We start from the raw sequence: 16,676 nt of genomic DNA on the forward strand, positions 1-16,676 counted from the left end.
TTGATTTATGGATGTATTCATAGTTAGAAGGAGCGTTATAGCTAACCAAGCTTGATCTACGTACGTCTAGACACAACATATATATAATTTTTTTTGCATTAGATTTATGCAATTTTCCCAACAATTCTAAAACCCCATCATCCCAAACTCATACATAATATTATTAAATTATCACCTTATTTGAAAATTTAATCTATTAGAGAACAGAATTATTTAATATTTATGATAAACGGCATCAAGACCCTGGCCTTGAAGTTAGGTCTAATAGCACAATGCCCCCGTCCTTTGCTATATATTAAGTAGTGGGTGTACTTCTAATTATAATCACAACTTCAAGAGGTATACTTGTTTTTCCGTAATGCTTGTGTAATTGAACCTAACTTCAGGGGGTGTCAATATAATTAAAATTGAAACTAGAAAACCTCTTGTTGGACTGATTTCCACACCACGTTAAATGGCTAACTCATGTAAAAGTATAAAAAAGTTGGTAGAAACGAGAATCATTTAATATTTAATATTTTACGATAGTATAATTCATTACAACCAACGCAAGCACACATCCAAAGGAAAGAACATGGATCAAGAATAGTGGCTTACCAGCACTTGTGAAATGAAAACACTCTGGCCGAGGGGCGTCAACAAGACCTGAATGATAGCGGTGAGAAGAGCACAAAGTGAAAGCTGAAACAGCAAGCGGGGGGTATCGAAGGAGAAAGGACTGTCGCCATAGAACATTCCTTTGTACTGGCGGCTATCCAAGGGATAGCATATTGTGTTTTCAATGAGTGCAGTATAATTCATTATGACGAATTGATTCTCACGTGGTTAGGCTTATGAACATGCATGAAGGAGATGAAGGGATTGAGAACAGGAATAGAAAGTATGCGCGTGAGAGAATGATCAGCGAGAAAAGAAAGACAGATGGAGAAGAGAAAGAAGCGGAGATAACCATTTTTGTTATGGTTATTTTATTTACATATTTTTGGGTATAACTTGAAATATATATATGCAGTAAGTCACGACCATTCAATCTTGTGTAATAGTTTTGCTATAATGGTCCATTTGCTTATTAATAATGGGGCTAAATCCAAGCTGTGAAAACTAAAGGATTAATTACATTTAGATCCTTTTTAAAATGTGAAATTACACTTTTTTTTAAAAAAGTTTTAAAATTATACTTATACTTTTTCCAAAAATTCATATTTACACATGACCCTCCATTCGTTAGGGATTGAATGAAAAATATTGACGTTAGCAGAAAAATTATATAAATTTTCAATACCACTTATCTAACATTCTCATGTAATAATTTTATACTTTAAGTGACAAAAGATAATGATATTAGTCTCACTATATATATATATTATATTTATCGGATCCCTTTATAAGTACAAAAATATATATGAGATTATTAAATGAATGTCAAAATTAAAAAATTTTGTAACGTCAATACTTTTTGTTCAAGCCTTAATGAGAAGGGTCATGTGTAACCAGTAAATTTTGCAAAAGAAGTGTAAGTATAATTTCAAAAAAAATTTGAGAAAAAGTTTAATCTTGTATTTTTAGAGGGGATCTAATTGTGAAATTAACCCAAAATTAAAATAGAAAAAAAAATCCTAAAACTAAAAAAAAATAAAAAGTCAATTCCCCATGATTTTGCTACATCCTTCACTTGCACAATTTGCGATTGATTTTTATATTTTGAAAGGTATTTTATTTATATTGCTCTCATTTTATAAATTATAAAGCACAAATATTTAGCTAATTAAACTTAATTACTTTTGGATGAAAAATCCCAACAGACCAAAGTAATGTTGGGTGAAAAATAAAAATAAATACTAACTAATATTTGGGCTCTTCTAATTAGTAAATACGGCAAACTAGAGAATACAGACCCAAATATAGAGTTTAGTTACAAAATGCGCAAGTGAAGAACACAACAAGGCCGAGGGAGGGGGTGTTAAATGTTTCGTTTCCACAATGTTAAGGTGCCTTTTTAAATCTTTTTTTTTTTTTTAATTTAGGAGGATTTTATGCCTATTTCCCTGTAATTTTATATAATCCATTAATAATGTGATGAATATAAGTACCATAAATTATATAACGAACACATTCTGATGAGGGTAATTTCCAAAAAACTAAATTGTATCTGCTTTTTAAAGGAATTTGCAATAAATGCCGGGATCCGTGGATGACACACGGACCATCAGATGACACCACGTGACAAGTTCTTAAATGGTACCGTACATTATAAATACCAATATTTATGAACATTTATAGGCAAGTGCGATTATCACATTTCTAGATCTCATTCGCCTACTACTGATTGCTTTCGACCCCACTTTTTAACTTAAACATCGGAGGGCTTTAGCTGGGGGCTACCCAACAAGCCTGTGTTCTGTTCTCAGTATCCACTCGTTGGAAGCTCAAAGAGAGATTCAACGACCCGATCTCAAAGTACCAAGTTCAGCGACCCGACCCCAAATTATACGACCTGCATCACATTCGTTTTACAACGACCAAAAAACAACCACTGCTTTCATTTTACAATGAATGAACAAAGTGGAATACATCTTCTATAGATGGACAGACAAAAGGAGGGATTGGTATGTAGAATTGTGAACATCATACTTATTCTGGATTTAAATTCTATCCATTCTTTTTCTTTGACAAGAAACGCGATCGCTATGTCCCTTTGCATTATTTGACGGAATGAAAGGGTTTTATTTTTGTCTTTTTGTGTAAAGTAATCTATTATACATTTATTCAAGTGTTGATGTGTTCTTTAAACATGCGTGCAAAAAATTACTTTTTTTATTTTCTAAGATAATTGGGAAAAATATTTTTTTAGTCCGTTAAGTATGTTTAATTTTAGTTTTAATCCTATAAGTATGCTCATTTTTTATTAACTCCAGTAAATTGCAAAATTGATTAGATTTAGTCCATTTGAGGATATTCTACTTTTTTTTTCTAGCTAAAATTTTAAATTTACCCGGAACTTGCCAACATGTAAATTAGTTGGTCAATTTTCAGCCAATTAACCACGTGTCATGCCACATGGGAGAGTATGTGGCTTGTATGCTGACTGGGCTAGACCATTCTCTCTACAAAACTAAATTCATTTAAAAAATTCAAAAAAATTGAAAAAAAAATGATTAGGGGAAAAAATGATCTTATTACCTTGTAAGCTTGATAGGAATGGAACCTCCTTTCTGGATTTTGATTGGTCCAAAAAGTCTAAACCATTGATTTCTTTCCGCAGTAACAAAAAAGTGGTCCTTCCATGGAAGAAGACATTGGAGCCTAGAGATAAGGGAGAGAAATGGGTTTGTGCAAGCTTAGAGGGAAGAAAATATATTTTGTTGGTTAGGAAAAGTGTTATGGAAGGAAAAGTCACCTTTCTTCCCTCCAGAAGATGGTCAACTTGTCTTTCACCTCATTATTTTAGCCACATAGAATTATAAATCAACAAAAATGAATCTAAGTGTCCAACCATGGTCACTCTTCCGGCGCAAATTACAAATCCAATCCATCAAATGACTAAATGTAATCAATTTTGCAAGTTACTGGAGTTAATAAAAAATGGACATACTTATAGGACTAAAACTAAAATTAGGCATATTTAACGGACTAATAAAATATTTTTCCCGAAAATGTTTGACAAAAACTTTTGCTGCTTTCTGCATGAATGATTCTGTTTGGTAGCTGAATATTTGACTAGATAAACTTTTCAAGTTAATGTGGAGATGTTTACAATAGTTATTAGAAACCTTCAAAAGTAGTTGAGATTAGGGGTGGCAAACGAGTTAAGCAGGCTAGAGAGCTTCACAAGCTGGTTTGAGCTCGAGCTTAATTTCCTCTGTTTGTTTTTATTTTTATATATATTTTAATTTTTAAAATTTTTATATATTTAATTTCATATTCAATACTTTATTAATTTTATACTTAAAATGACCATATATTGTAATTATTAATCAATATTATACATTTTATTTTGGATAATAATAAATTATAGTACTTTTAATTACTCATTTAATCTTTATACAAAAAAAAATTTAATCAACAACTCAGTAAATTATAATATCTTTCATAAAATAATTATTTAATATGATCCATATAAATTTTATGTTATATTTTAATATATATTTGTATCATGTTATACTTTTTTTTAAATAGACAAGTAATTCAGTTGTGATTTTTTTATCTAATTCTTGAGTTTTATATTTATATCAAGATACATACTATGCATTATATAATCTATTTATTACTTATAAATTTATGTCGAAATATAGTGATACTTATGAATTATATTAAAAATAATGATAATAATAATAATAATAATAATGATGGTGGAATAATTTTTTAATTATTTTTATTATTATTTTATTATATATATAATAAGATCAAAAAGTTTAATCAACAATTACGATATCTTAAAATTTAGGCACTCGATTCATACGAAATATATATATAACATTGTGCGCATTAGATCATATTAAACGGTATGATTTAAATTCACACGGTCTGATTAAAAGATATACAATCTTGAATGATTACTCTTATGTTTCGAGTACGATATATCGATATCCGTATATCCAATAGTCTAAAACTTTATCAAATATATTTTTCTGTAAGTTTGATCATATCTAACGGTTTGATCTGAATTTTGATGGCTCCATTAACTCATGTTGTTCAACAATGTAAGATAGTTACATCAATGTAATACTAACATTTATAAATATATAAATTTATTGCAAATTGTGAACATATATTAATCTCAACTATAAAATATTTTTATGTATTTTAATTGCATTATTCCAGATAATGGATACTTTTCTATAATTTAAATTGTTCAATATAAATTTTTTTGGTATATTTACTAATTATATTACTACTAAACTAATTAGTAGTTTATATTTATAACAATAAACTAAAATATCATACTATATTTTGGTATAATTATAACACAGTATGCACTATGCAATCTATTTTATAATTTATAATTTATGTAAAAGTTTGGTACAGTTTACTAATTTGTTTTTGTAAATGGTTAGTTGATTAACAATAAATTGTTACGTAGATGTGTTTTAGAATTATAATTTAAAACAGGGTATTATAGGCTTGAGCTCGAGCTTGAACTAAGAAGCTCAAAGTCAGCTGGAGCTAAATTTAGCTCGAGCTCATCAGGTAAGATTCGAGCTCGAGCCATACCACTCAAAATCGAGCTCACCAGAAACGGTCTAGCTCTGCTCATTTATACCCCTAGTTTTATACAAGTATATGAAAAAGGGCCTTAGGGGAGACCTCTGTCAGGGTTATATCTAAGATCTCTTCAAAAATCCACTTATGAGAACATAATATACAGTAAAACCTCTATAAATTAATAAACTCTCTAAAATAATAAAATTTTCTGGTCCCGACATGGGCCTTTGTAAAAAATCATCAAATTCGATAAGATAATAAGATAATAATTTTTTGAAAAATTCCTTTATAAATATTAGGTCCCATTAAAACTCTAAATTAATAATTCATAAATATTATGATAATTGGCTAAAATATGAAGTCTGTGTTTTACGCATTTGATCATTCATGAATAATTTTGCGATGCTTTTTTTAGATGAGAAGACATGATTGGGTGTTATGAATTATTTTATTTTCATATTGAGATTTATATAGTATATGTTTCATTCATCATACATGAATATATTTAATTGGCTATAATAGTTATTTAAGTGCAACGAATTAATGTGAACATGTATATTTAAGTAATTCCAATCAATTGGTACATGCGTCCATGAATATAATAGTTAATTGTATACAATGAATTGATATGATACATGAATATATTTAATTAGTTACAAAGAATTGGTTGATACATGAATATAATCAATGAAACACATATATGAATTCATAGATTTTCAATACATATGTACTAAATTTGCTGAATTTAAAAAGTCTCTCTTTTAATTAATAAAATATTAATTTATTGATAAATTAATACCTCTCTAAATTAATAAAATTTCATGGCCCCAAGGTTATTAATTTATAGAGGTTTTACTGTATTAAGTACCCAAGGTATCTAGCAGAGATCTCTGTACTTCCTTCTAGAGACCCAATATCTTTATTCGTTCATATTATTATTAAGGACTCCCAAGTGACCTACTAAAGAAAGTAGTCAAGGTCCGGACATTAGGCCCTAAGTTATTGTAAAATTGCCTTAGTACCAAGGTCTCTAAAAGATCGTGGTACTTAATGAGATCTAAGTATTTAGTGAAAAGGACATTCGTCCTTGTCTAACATAAAGATCCATATTCTCTATTTGGACCACATTTTCCACTATCTTGGGTTTGATATATGCGACTCACAATGACTATTGAAGAATATAGAGTCCATCTCGAATCTAGTTGCCTCAAATTATTTTCTTGAATCAATATCAGATATTACCTTTTCAAATATTTTTGGATTATTTTCTAGTCAAATGTAGCATATTCTTTAATTGTTCCTCTTTCCCCCTTTTTGAATCACTCCAATCACAGTGTGGAAACGAAATAATTATATTTTACGAATCTGTAATATGATTATATACAGCTATTTATATGGGTATAGTTTAGTTCTCATGCATTAAAAATACGAGACAAATTCAACCAAATCCTTGTTACTCTATCTGCAATTGCTAGTCTATCAGGAACTTGAATAGCAAAGCAGCTGGGCCATTCAAGCCTATTGTACACTCCGTTTTACCAGCTAGGCCGCACAATCTCAGGATTGTTCGGTTGCAGTCAGATAACCTCACTGGCAGAAACAGCTTCCACCAAGAACAGGCAACTTTCGTTGTGATTTGTCAGAATGGCGTTCCAAAGGGACTGGCACATGTTCTTCTTTCTCACTGAGTTTCAAAACGCAGGTCGCAGACCTAATTAAGGAGCTTCTAGAATTATTGAGGATGCTGTGATCAAGTTACAGTAACATATAAACTAACAGCAGATTCGAAAGAAGCAGGAGTACAAATTTGGAATGGCAACAAGACACAAGGCATATACGTGGAGAGCTACATCATAAGCCATGAGATGGGTGCTGCTTTTATCTATGTGTCCCACGTTACAGATTCCGGCATAAACGAATCTGACGTAGGAATACATATCCGAGCGTAAAAATAGAATAGCTCACATCAAACCTACTTCCATGTATGCATTAAGGTGCTTTCTGTTACAAGAACCTAAGATCCTCTTACGTACATCAAAATGAATTTTTTACATTTTACCTCCACCATCAAGCGACAGGTTCGACAGACAATATACCCAAGTAGATATAGTCCAGTTTGATTTCTTTCATTCTTTTTCACAATCAAAGAACAGAAATACACAGAGTTATGAGAAGAAACATTAATCAGACTCACACACGCCCACACAGATACACAGGGAGAGGCCAGTTTATAGAGAATTGGCGAAAGAGAGCCATCAGCAAATGTATTTTGCATATTCACAATGTACATGGAACAGAAAACCAGTGAATTTTAAAAATGAGAACCGTATGTTGTATATTCATGAATTATATGCAAGAAAAGATTAATGAATATATTATTAAAAAAAAAGTACGATTGCTGGTGGACTAGAAATCAAACACTAGAATATTCTGATGTTACATTGAACTTCTACTTTCTCAGGAAATACAGATGTATATTGTATATTCACAAAGTATATGCAAGAAAGAATTCATGAATGCTTCAAAATGAAAAATATCAACTGCTCTCATCACCACCATTGGTGAACTAGAACTCCACTCTTTCTGAGAGAGGAATACAATTCCAAACATTGAGCATAAGTGTTCTGATATTTTGGACTTCTCTTCCCCGGGCAACACCTCTGCCATCTATTATAATGACATTCAAGGAACATCTCATCAATCAAACAAATAGCTCCAGTCTCAATCAACCTTGGGATCAAATGAAACTCTGTTCCTTCCACATCCATCTTCACCACCACATAATCCCTCTCCACCACCGTACTCTTCAACCACACTGCAAAATCAAATCCTTTGATAAGATCACCCATAAAATTACTTGAAGATTGCACAGCTTGAATCCTCCCCATTGCTCGACCCCTCTCCTCATTCTTCCTACTTGGCTCACGGTTAATTTCAAAAAACAATGTTTCGTTTCTTATCCAAGCTGCATATGGCAATAGTATAACCCCCTTCTTCATTTTATATTCATCATGGAATGTGCTGTCTGCCTCAACTGCATAAATTTCAAAGATCTTCTTTTGTTTAGGATACTGGTGCTTAAACCAACTGCCGATACTCGAACCATAACTCCTTGCTCCAACATCAATGTATATATACCTATTCTTGAAACTTATATCAACCATTGCAGACAGATATTTCACATTCTTGATATTCCTCTTCAACGTAATCCATGGTTTCAAAGGCTCTCCTTTAATCAAAGGCTCCAAATTCCTAATCAATTGACGCTTATACCTAGGAACAAAACACTTGTTTGCAGTTTTTCCTTTTCTATAAGTCCCTCGTGCTGCATGATGAACAGTCTCATTTTCCTTTCTAAATATGATTTCACTTATTGCTAGCGAATCTAAACCATCAATTCCACGCAAATTAATCAAAGTAAAGTTATCAAATAACTGAAGTAAGGAGTGAAGACTGTACTTATCAGTCACCGAATCCGTGTGCAGGACGAAAAACCCACCAGGCTTCAGGGTTCTGGAGACCTCCAAGGCAAATTGAACCGGCTTCAGAGTCCGGTCCAGACCTGCAATACTCGAGAACTCAAAATCGAATGTGAGGTTCTTGAACGGCTGGTTGAACTCCTTGGCGAATCGAATACCTTCCAATGACAATTTCTTGGAAGAAATTCCAATCGAATTTACCACTCCGATTTCTCTCAAGGCGACAACTTCCTCTCCCGATAAGGTCTCAATGCAGAGGGACTTAGAGTTCGTAGAAAGAACGCCTTCCGCTTTGAGGTCTTGGAAAACAGAAGAGTAGTAGGTGCGGAGACGATCGGAGTTGGCTGCGGCCTCCGCAACGGCGGTTGAGGATTCGACGGTTTCATGGAAGAAGCAGAAATCAAGAGAATCGCAGGACTGACCCTTGACGGCGACGAAGTAGGCAAAGCGGGCCAGGATCACCAGAACACAGAAAGAGAGGAGGCGCACCAGAATATTGCTCAGGAGGATGTTAGCGGCGGACTTGGGTGCGTGAGTCTCCATGGAAGCATTTCAGAGCCGGCGATGAAGAAGGGATTCTTGTTCTCTGATCCCGCAGAATTCGACAATTGGAGATGGCAGTTACAGAGGTGGAAGCCGGAAGGAGGTAGCCGTTGGCCAATGGGGATAGATGCGGGAAAAAGCGGTGTCGTTATTTCAGAAACTGCGCGGTATGAAATTTGTCTTTGTTACTCGGCGTCACAACCTTTACACTTTTAGTGTTATTAATTACTAAATCCTCATTTTTTGTTTCATACTTTTTAAAAAGTTATACTTTTAGTTCCACGAATTTAATGACCCTGTGGCCTTCTTTGAAAGTATATCGTTGGATTAAAAGTATTATTTTTATAAAGTTACGAAATTAAAAATAATAATTATATAACTAATGAAATCAAGGAAAAATTATTATTTTAGTCCGCCAAGTATGCTAATATTAATTTTAATCCGATAACTGTACTCATATTTGTTTAGGTCTAACAACTTTAAAAATTGCTTACTTTTAGTCCTATAACAGATTTTTTGGCAAATTTACTCCTATGCAACTTTTAAAGAACAGCTTTAGTCCATATATACTCTCTTTGCATTTTATTGTAAATGCTCACTTAAAATGGTATCGGAGTCTAGTTTTGTTGAAGAAATATTTATTTATATTATATTTAGATATTATTTATCTACTAATGGAGGAGACTATTTGATAAAAAATGGAACTGAAGAGAAGTTCGGATTATAATGAAAACATGGAATATTTTCATGAAAATACAAAGAATTGAATTTCTCATGAAAATTCTTGACAAATGTTACAACGCCTCCAAGAGGATTAACCCAAATCTTCTCATCTCAGATGAAGAACAAGAATGATTGAGGAATTTTCAAGTTCGACATATAACACCAGGAAATGCGGTAAGGCATTTACCCTCCACCGAAGTCCATGGTAGAATCCCAACCAAGAGAAGCGGAACGGTAAATTCATGCATCGTTACAGTTCTAAAAATTATGATCGAAAAGAACTCGAGTTGGATACCTCGAAGATCTCCCAAGATCTGAGAGAAATACAAAAGACAGTTCAAAACTATGGATATAGGTTAGTTTATATATATACCTATGAAAATAGAAACCTTGAGCCAGAAGGTGGACGAGATCCTTAAGATCCTTTCCGATCTATACAAGGACCTTACAGATCTGAAATTAGAAATTGCAGATTTAAAGAGAAACCAAAGGGAGAGCTGTGAGACATCTAAAGCCAGACAAGAGCGAATCACGGACACCCTAGGAACAGTTCCTCTTCTGCATCAAAAGGGGAAGGCCACAGAGATTCTAAAATCTAAAATTAGAGAAGATCTGATCATCGCAACCATTAGATATATAAAGTAATAGAGGTGACGAGAGTGGATTTATTAGATTACAAGAATTGGCGAAATCCTTTTCCCAACTCAAGATTGTGGATTTAGTCAATATCCAAACCAATGAAATCACTCCAGCACGACCATTATCTGGAGGGAAGTACATGTTTCAATGATCCTCCACAGGATCATCGAATGAGAGAAAGTGCGGATTTCCACACCAACGCCACCTCAACGTTCGTGGGGACCAGGCTAAAAAAAAATCCAAGAAGAGTGCTTGAAAACATACCTTGGGCGAGAACCATGCTCCAGCGCTTGTATCCATAAGGCGCTATACTTACCCTGGATATTATTGATTTTCGAGATACCGAGAAATTGATAGATGAATGGGTTGCATCCATAAACATTGCAGCAACTACCTTACAGTCAACAAGGAAAACTTCGTAGAACTAGTACAGTTAAGTTTAGAGGACTTTGTGAAGATCGGATGGGATAATACCCCCAAAAGATACCAAAGCCAGCATCCTCACCGGAGATTCAAAAGGCACAATAGCAGACCAGCTAGGAAGGCTTATCAAGATACACTTCATCAGAGATGGTTACTTTGAAGGAAGTAGAGTAGAAAAGGCTAGAAGATATACACAAGCTCTTTTCAGCCTTGAATTAAGAAGTATTTGTGTAGTAGACGAATATATCTATTGGTTTTGCAAGTATTTCTTCCAGAGTGGAGTAGCAACAGAAGTAGTCGCTCCAATGCTCTTTGTAAAGATATGCAGTCCATGGAGGAAAATGTTGATCCAGTCATACAAAGTACTTGAAGGACAGCTAGATTCAGTTACAAGGAGGATATCTTTCCTTAATGACAAACTTAAGGATTGATGTTATCAATCATCTATCTAAAAAACATGAAAAAGCTTAAAAGTAAAATCAAGTGAACTCCTCTCTGTTGTGATATAAATAATTTTTCAACTATTATAGGAGAATTGAGCGAGCCATGGAAGAGGAGGAAACAAAATAGTGTCTCCTACCCTAGGAGTTCCAGAAGAATATTTTCCCGACGGAGATCATGGTGGTCCAAGTCAAAAGTCAAATCATACAAATATGGATAGAAAATAGGACCAATAAGGGCTTCATTGGAAGGATCTAGACGAACAGATACGAGATCCACCGGAAGAATCCCTACAAGGAGAACTTTCAGACCGGCCCATACCCGAGCCAATGAAAGTTTCAAAAACTGCAATTGCTAGCCCTACGAAGCAACATAATATATCTCTCCCGACTGCCCATAGAAACGTGGTGAATTGAGAATATCTGAAGCCACAGATGACATTTTAGATGCAGTCTACTATGGTGATTTCGTACCTATTTACCAATTCGAAGACCTTTTGTCTGATGAAAGCGTCTGTGAGGAGGAAATAAAGATTGATTTGGATGGATTTTCAACCGAGTCAGAATAATTATAACAAGAGAGATAGGCTTCAAACCTTTGAAAGCCTGTCAGTATTCTTTTCCAGAATGATGGTGTCAAACAAAACTTTGAAAAAAAATCATGCTACAAGACTCCAACCTCAGCCCATACGATGAATTTAGGATTCGAAGGATTGGAGAAATCCTTAACCATATAGGATTAAATAAAAAAAAAGCATCGCATAATCTATAAAGTAAGTTCAAGTAAGTTTGTTATACCTATGGAATTTACTGGTAATGTGATGGAAATCAACTTATTTCTAAAGAAGAAATTCTTTAAGAATTGAGTAAGCTTAGAGAAGAAGTAGTTGTCACTATGAAATGGGTCCATATAGAAACTATTGAAGTAGTAATAAAAGCAACTTTTAAGGAAAAAATTGATTCAGAAATACATTTATCAATAACGGATAGAAGAATTAATAACTTGAGAGGTGGTTATCTTGGGACAATAATAGAAAATCTGTATGCAGGAAAATTAATGTTTGATATTTATCCTAGGATTGCATACAACCTAGCAGATCAGGATTTCAGGAAAGTCTTGACCATTCATTAGGATTTTAAAAGAAAAGATCTAATGAAAAAAATTAATAAACCATATTCTATAACTGATAGAATAGCTTATGTCATTTCCAATACACATCATTCAGATTTATTTCTTAGGAATGAGTACATTAAGATTCCTAGAATTTTCACACAATTTGCTAAGGTTATGGCACCAAATCCACTTAGATACCTAGAATAGGTGGTATTGATATTGGTATAAAAGACCACCTAGTCTTACATCGAACACTTAGCTCTAAAATTTAGTTTGGTAGCAGAATGTCCTTTTCGGAAGATGGGATTATAGGTTGTAAAGGGAAGGAAAAAGAGTTATTAAAAGTTTAACTCCTCAAGATATTAGGGTAGATAACGTAAAACTTAGATACCCCGAAGGATTGAAAAAAATACAAGTTATATTTGCGATCACTAAGAGAGAAAACTTTTTCCCTTGTGATGCCTTATATCTTTTGCAGCAACCTGTTGTTGGTAGATATGATGGTATGTTAAAAATAGCAGGCCATGAAATTCTAGTTACAGATGTTATAGGACGAGAAAATGGGAATACGACTTTGGGGTTTGTTTCCTCGAATATCATAAACCATAGGGAAGAAAAAGGTAACGAAATGGAATTTAGTCTTGATGGTGTTACCATAATGATTGAATGACAAGTCCCTTTTCTATATATATATCTATTGGTATGTTGTAAGATCGATATAAGAAAAAATATTTTGCAACTTATATTGATTCAGGATCAGGGATTTGCACGGTTAAACCTGGAATTTTCCCTAAAGAAGCAAGGGAAATCTTACCCATTATTGCAGGAAAGGATTTTTCACAGAAAATCCTGATACTCAATAGGGGAATACGAGAAGTCAAGATCATGATCAGATGAGCATTTGGATCACCTTGGTTCAGGAAAAAAACACATCCTATTTACTTTCATGATACAGGTGCCGATATCTTGCTTGGTAACAATTTCATTCAAACATTTGCAAGGTATATGCAGGATAATTGAAGGAATCTGTTAATCTTTACCACTAAAAGTGGTAGTGAGATACAGGTTTTGCAAAGAGAAAAGATCTTTAACAAGATAATGCCTATAAATTTTCGCAGCAAGCATGGTGAACTCGATGCCAAATTAACTGATTTGAAAATGCAGGAAAAGAGAAAATTTGATAAAGTTCTTTTGCCTTTCGGACTAAATAATTAATTAAATATCTAATAATAATTAAAATATAATAATTTGTTTTTTTTTTAAGAAAAACCTGGGGGTGATGGCAACGGCCGCCGCACACCATAGGAAGGCAAAGGCGACGGCGACGCATCGCCCTCTTTCTTCTCTCTAACGTTGCCCTCTTTCTTTTTATCCTGTCGTCGCCCTCTTTCTTTTTATCTGGACGACAGCAACGTCGCCAGATCGAGGGCGGGGGCAGTGGCGAGATGGTGGGGATAGGGATAGGTGGTGGGGATTGGGGTGGCTGGGGGGAGGCTTGGGGGTGTGACAGTTAGGGTTTTCTTTTTCTTTTTCCAAATTATATATATATACTAATAATTTTTAATTATTTATATATAATATAAGCCAGTAAATGTATAAATTTAACAGCGTTACAACTTTGGTCAGAAAAAGGGAGAGTGAGCTTAGTTTTTAAAACACAGAGGGTTGTTTTACCTATTTTAAAATCAGAAGGGGTTTTTTGCTGAGTTTTTAAAATAAAAGGGGGTTTATGCAATTTTACCAAAAAAAAAAAAAAAACTAACTAAAAATTATACAAAAAACATGTGAAAGACTAATGCTTCATCCAAAACTCCCATCAGTTACATGCCACTGGCACATGAAACCTATTTTTGCCTTCACCCTTTATCACTACTAGGTAACAGAAACCACATTTTGCGCTCCTCAAGACAAATTCCCATCGTCATATTGCCAGCCCCCGTCTTTTCCTCTTTCCATCATTTCATTCTAATCACTAAACCGTCGCCAAATCATGGAGAGGAGCAAGAAAGACCACAAGAACAAGAAGAGGAATAAGCCCTCTACCAGGTTGCAGAAACACGCCCCGCCTGCACTCCAGCTCGATGACACCACCGCAGAAGTTAAATGGGCCGATGTCGACTGTGCGTCTGCCATACCCTTCCTATCACCACTGTTGCTTTCTCCTATCACGCCGTTCGCTGCCCAAGGAAAAGAGTTAGAACCGGCCGGTGAAACGAATGCAACGGGCGGTAGCAATGAGGCGGCCGAGGGGTGGAAACATCCGGCTGTTGGCGTCATGACGGAGCCTTCAAAGCTAAGTGCTGTCTTCCAGGCGCAGTGCATGATTGTCAACAATGTCGTCTGATGTTTTCCAGATTGCTTGCTCCTCCTGCACGAGAATGGGCACGGTTATCTTATTCTGAATAACAATCAACTGGTTCCGCTTATGCTGTTCAAGTCCTTGTATGGTCACCAGGCACAAAAATCTGAAAACTCGGATGGTCTGTCTTGTTTGTTCATCTGGGCTGTTTCAGATTTCTTATGTTATTATCAAATAAGCAGTTCTCATGTTGATTCTATATATTTATGAGTATCGTCCACTACTCCTGATCTTCAATTCATATGCATTTGAGGAAACGCATTAATTAACTCTGCAATGGTAAATTAATAATCTGTTAATACTGAATCATCAATTAAAAAGAATAAAAAATTAACAAAAAATTCAATTGACAGTTTTAATATAGTCATTGATTTTATATATGCAGTGGCAAAAAAGTTATTTTGTTACCATAATATTTAGTTTAGTAGTTTTATTAGTCATAATTATTTTTTGAAAATTATCATTACTACAAATTAGTAAAAATTTGTCATAAAAATTACAATATTATAGATGCGTCACTTATTATCTATTATGACAATTTTATGGATATTTTTATTACCAATAATTCTATTGTGACAAAACCAAATTATTGTCACTTAATGAATACATACTTTCAGTGACAAACTTTAAAATTATCATTGGATATTTTGTCACTAATATTATATTTTTTAATAGTGCATAGAACCGAAGTAGACATTTGTTTATAAGTAATTCTAGTGAAATTTGAATTTCGATAATTAACCATGATATTGAGTAATAATTACAGCTCAAACGGAATATTCAATGGGAGAACAGTAATATACTCATGATTAGTATGTAGGAATGAATTAAGTGGGGGTGGGATGAATTTAGGAATAAGGATCGAACCACATTGAATAGCATTCCTATAGTTGGTATACACAATAAGTTAGAAGGTAATAAAATTATCATTACCTTCGTTGATTGCATTCACATAATTGTTAATTAAAAACTAATAATTATTAATAGATTAAATTAATTTTATGATAAATTAATTTGCTTTAGTTTTTTTTTGAAAAAAAACTTACTTAATTATTCATATTTTATAAATTGAATATGTTGAATTCAATAGTGGTGCGAGTAAAAATAGCTCGTTAGGTAGATCTTGGACTCGAGTTCTTTAACTAAGTCAAAGACAAGGGACCTGCAAAAAAAAAAAAAAAATTGAAATTCTAACGCTCAAGTTAGTAAACAATCATAGAAAGATGAAATTAAGCAAAATAAGATAGCGATGAGTGCTTAAGAATGAGGATAAAATGATCTTAATAGAGTGCGTTCATGCTAGTACTTGTGTAAAATTGCATTACAGGTAAAGCTTTGCTTTTACAACCACAGTCCCCTAGCGACTAAAAAAGTGTGACCCCTAGGTACTCGGGTCAACAGTTGTCGTGGATAAGCCCCCTCAAAATTCAAGAACAGTTGGCGAGGATCTCCAAGGAGTTTTGTTGGCCATGGGAATCTCAGTTGGATAAGCCTTCTAGTGGATAAACTCACGATTTCTGGGGATCGTTAGGAGGCGTGGATAATCCATCCTTTATCTTCAAGCCCCATCATCAATTACGTACCTTTCCCTTTCATGTAGACGAATGTTTTCTTGCCATCTGTTGGGGTAGCTAAGCTGGCCTAAAGGACTGTCTCCTTGTGGGCTAATGGGATCTTACCATGCTCCACCCTCTTTTAGACTTGCAAACAAGAGCTTTGGCTAGGAATTAGTCCTTCTCCGCCCTCATGGGTTC

The 16,676-nt window shown here is 33.9% G+C and overlaps 1 protein-coding gene across 1 annotated transcript; it reads right to left on the reverse strand.

The window, feature by feature from the left end:
• Window positions 1-7,604: 7,604 nt before the first annotated feature.
• On the reverse strand, window positions 7,605-9,433 carry LOC105163887 (uncharacterized). The gene has a single exon (XM_011082405.3). The coding sequence runs from the start codon at window positions 9,222-9,224 to the stop codon at window positions 7,752-7,754; it is 1,473 nt and encodes a 490-aa protein (XP_011080707.2). The 5' UTR covers window positions 9,225-9,433; the 3' UTR covers window positions 7,605-7,751.
• Between the last annotated feature and the right edge of the window lie 7,243 nt (window positions 9,434-16,676).

This window comes from Sesamum indicum, linkage group LG6 (assembly GCF_026168435.1).
Source record: "Sesamum indicum cultivar Baizhima isolate 11 linkage group LG6, ASM2616843v1, whole genome shotgun sequence".
Classification (NCBI taxonomy): domain Eukaryota; kingdom Viridiplantae; phylum Streptophyta; class Magnoliopsida; order Lamiales; family Pedaliaceae; genus Sesamum; species Sesamum indicum.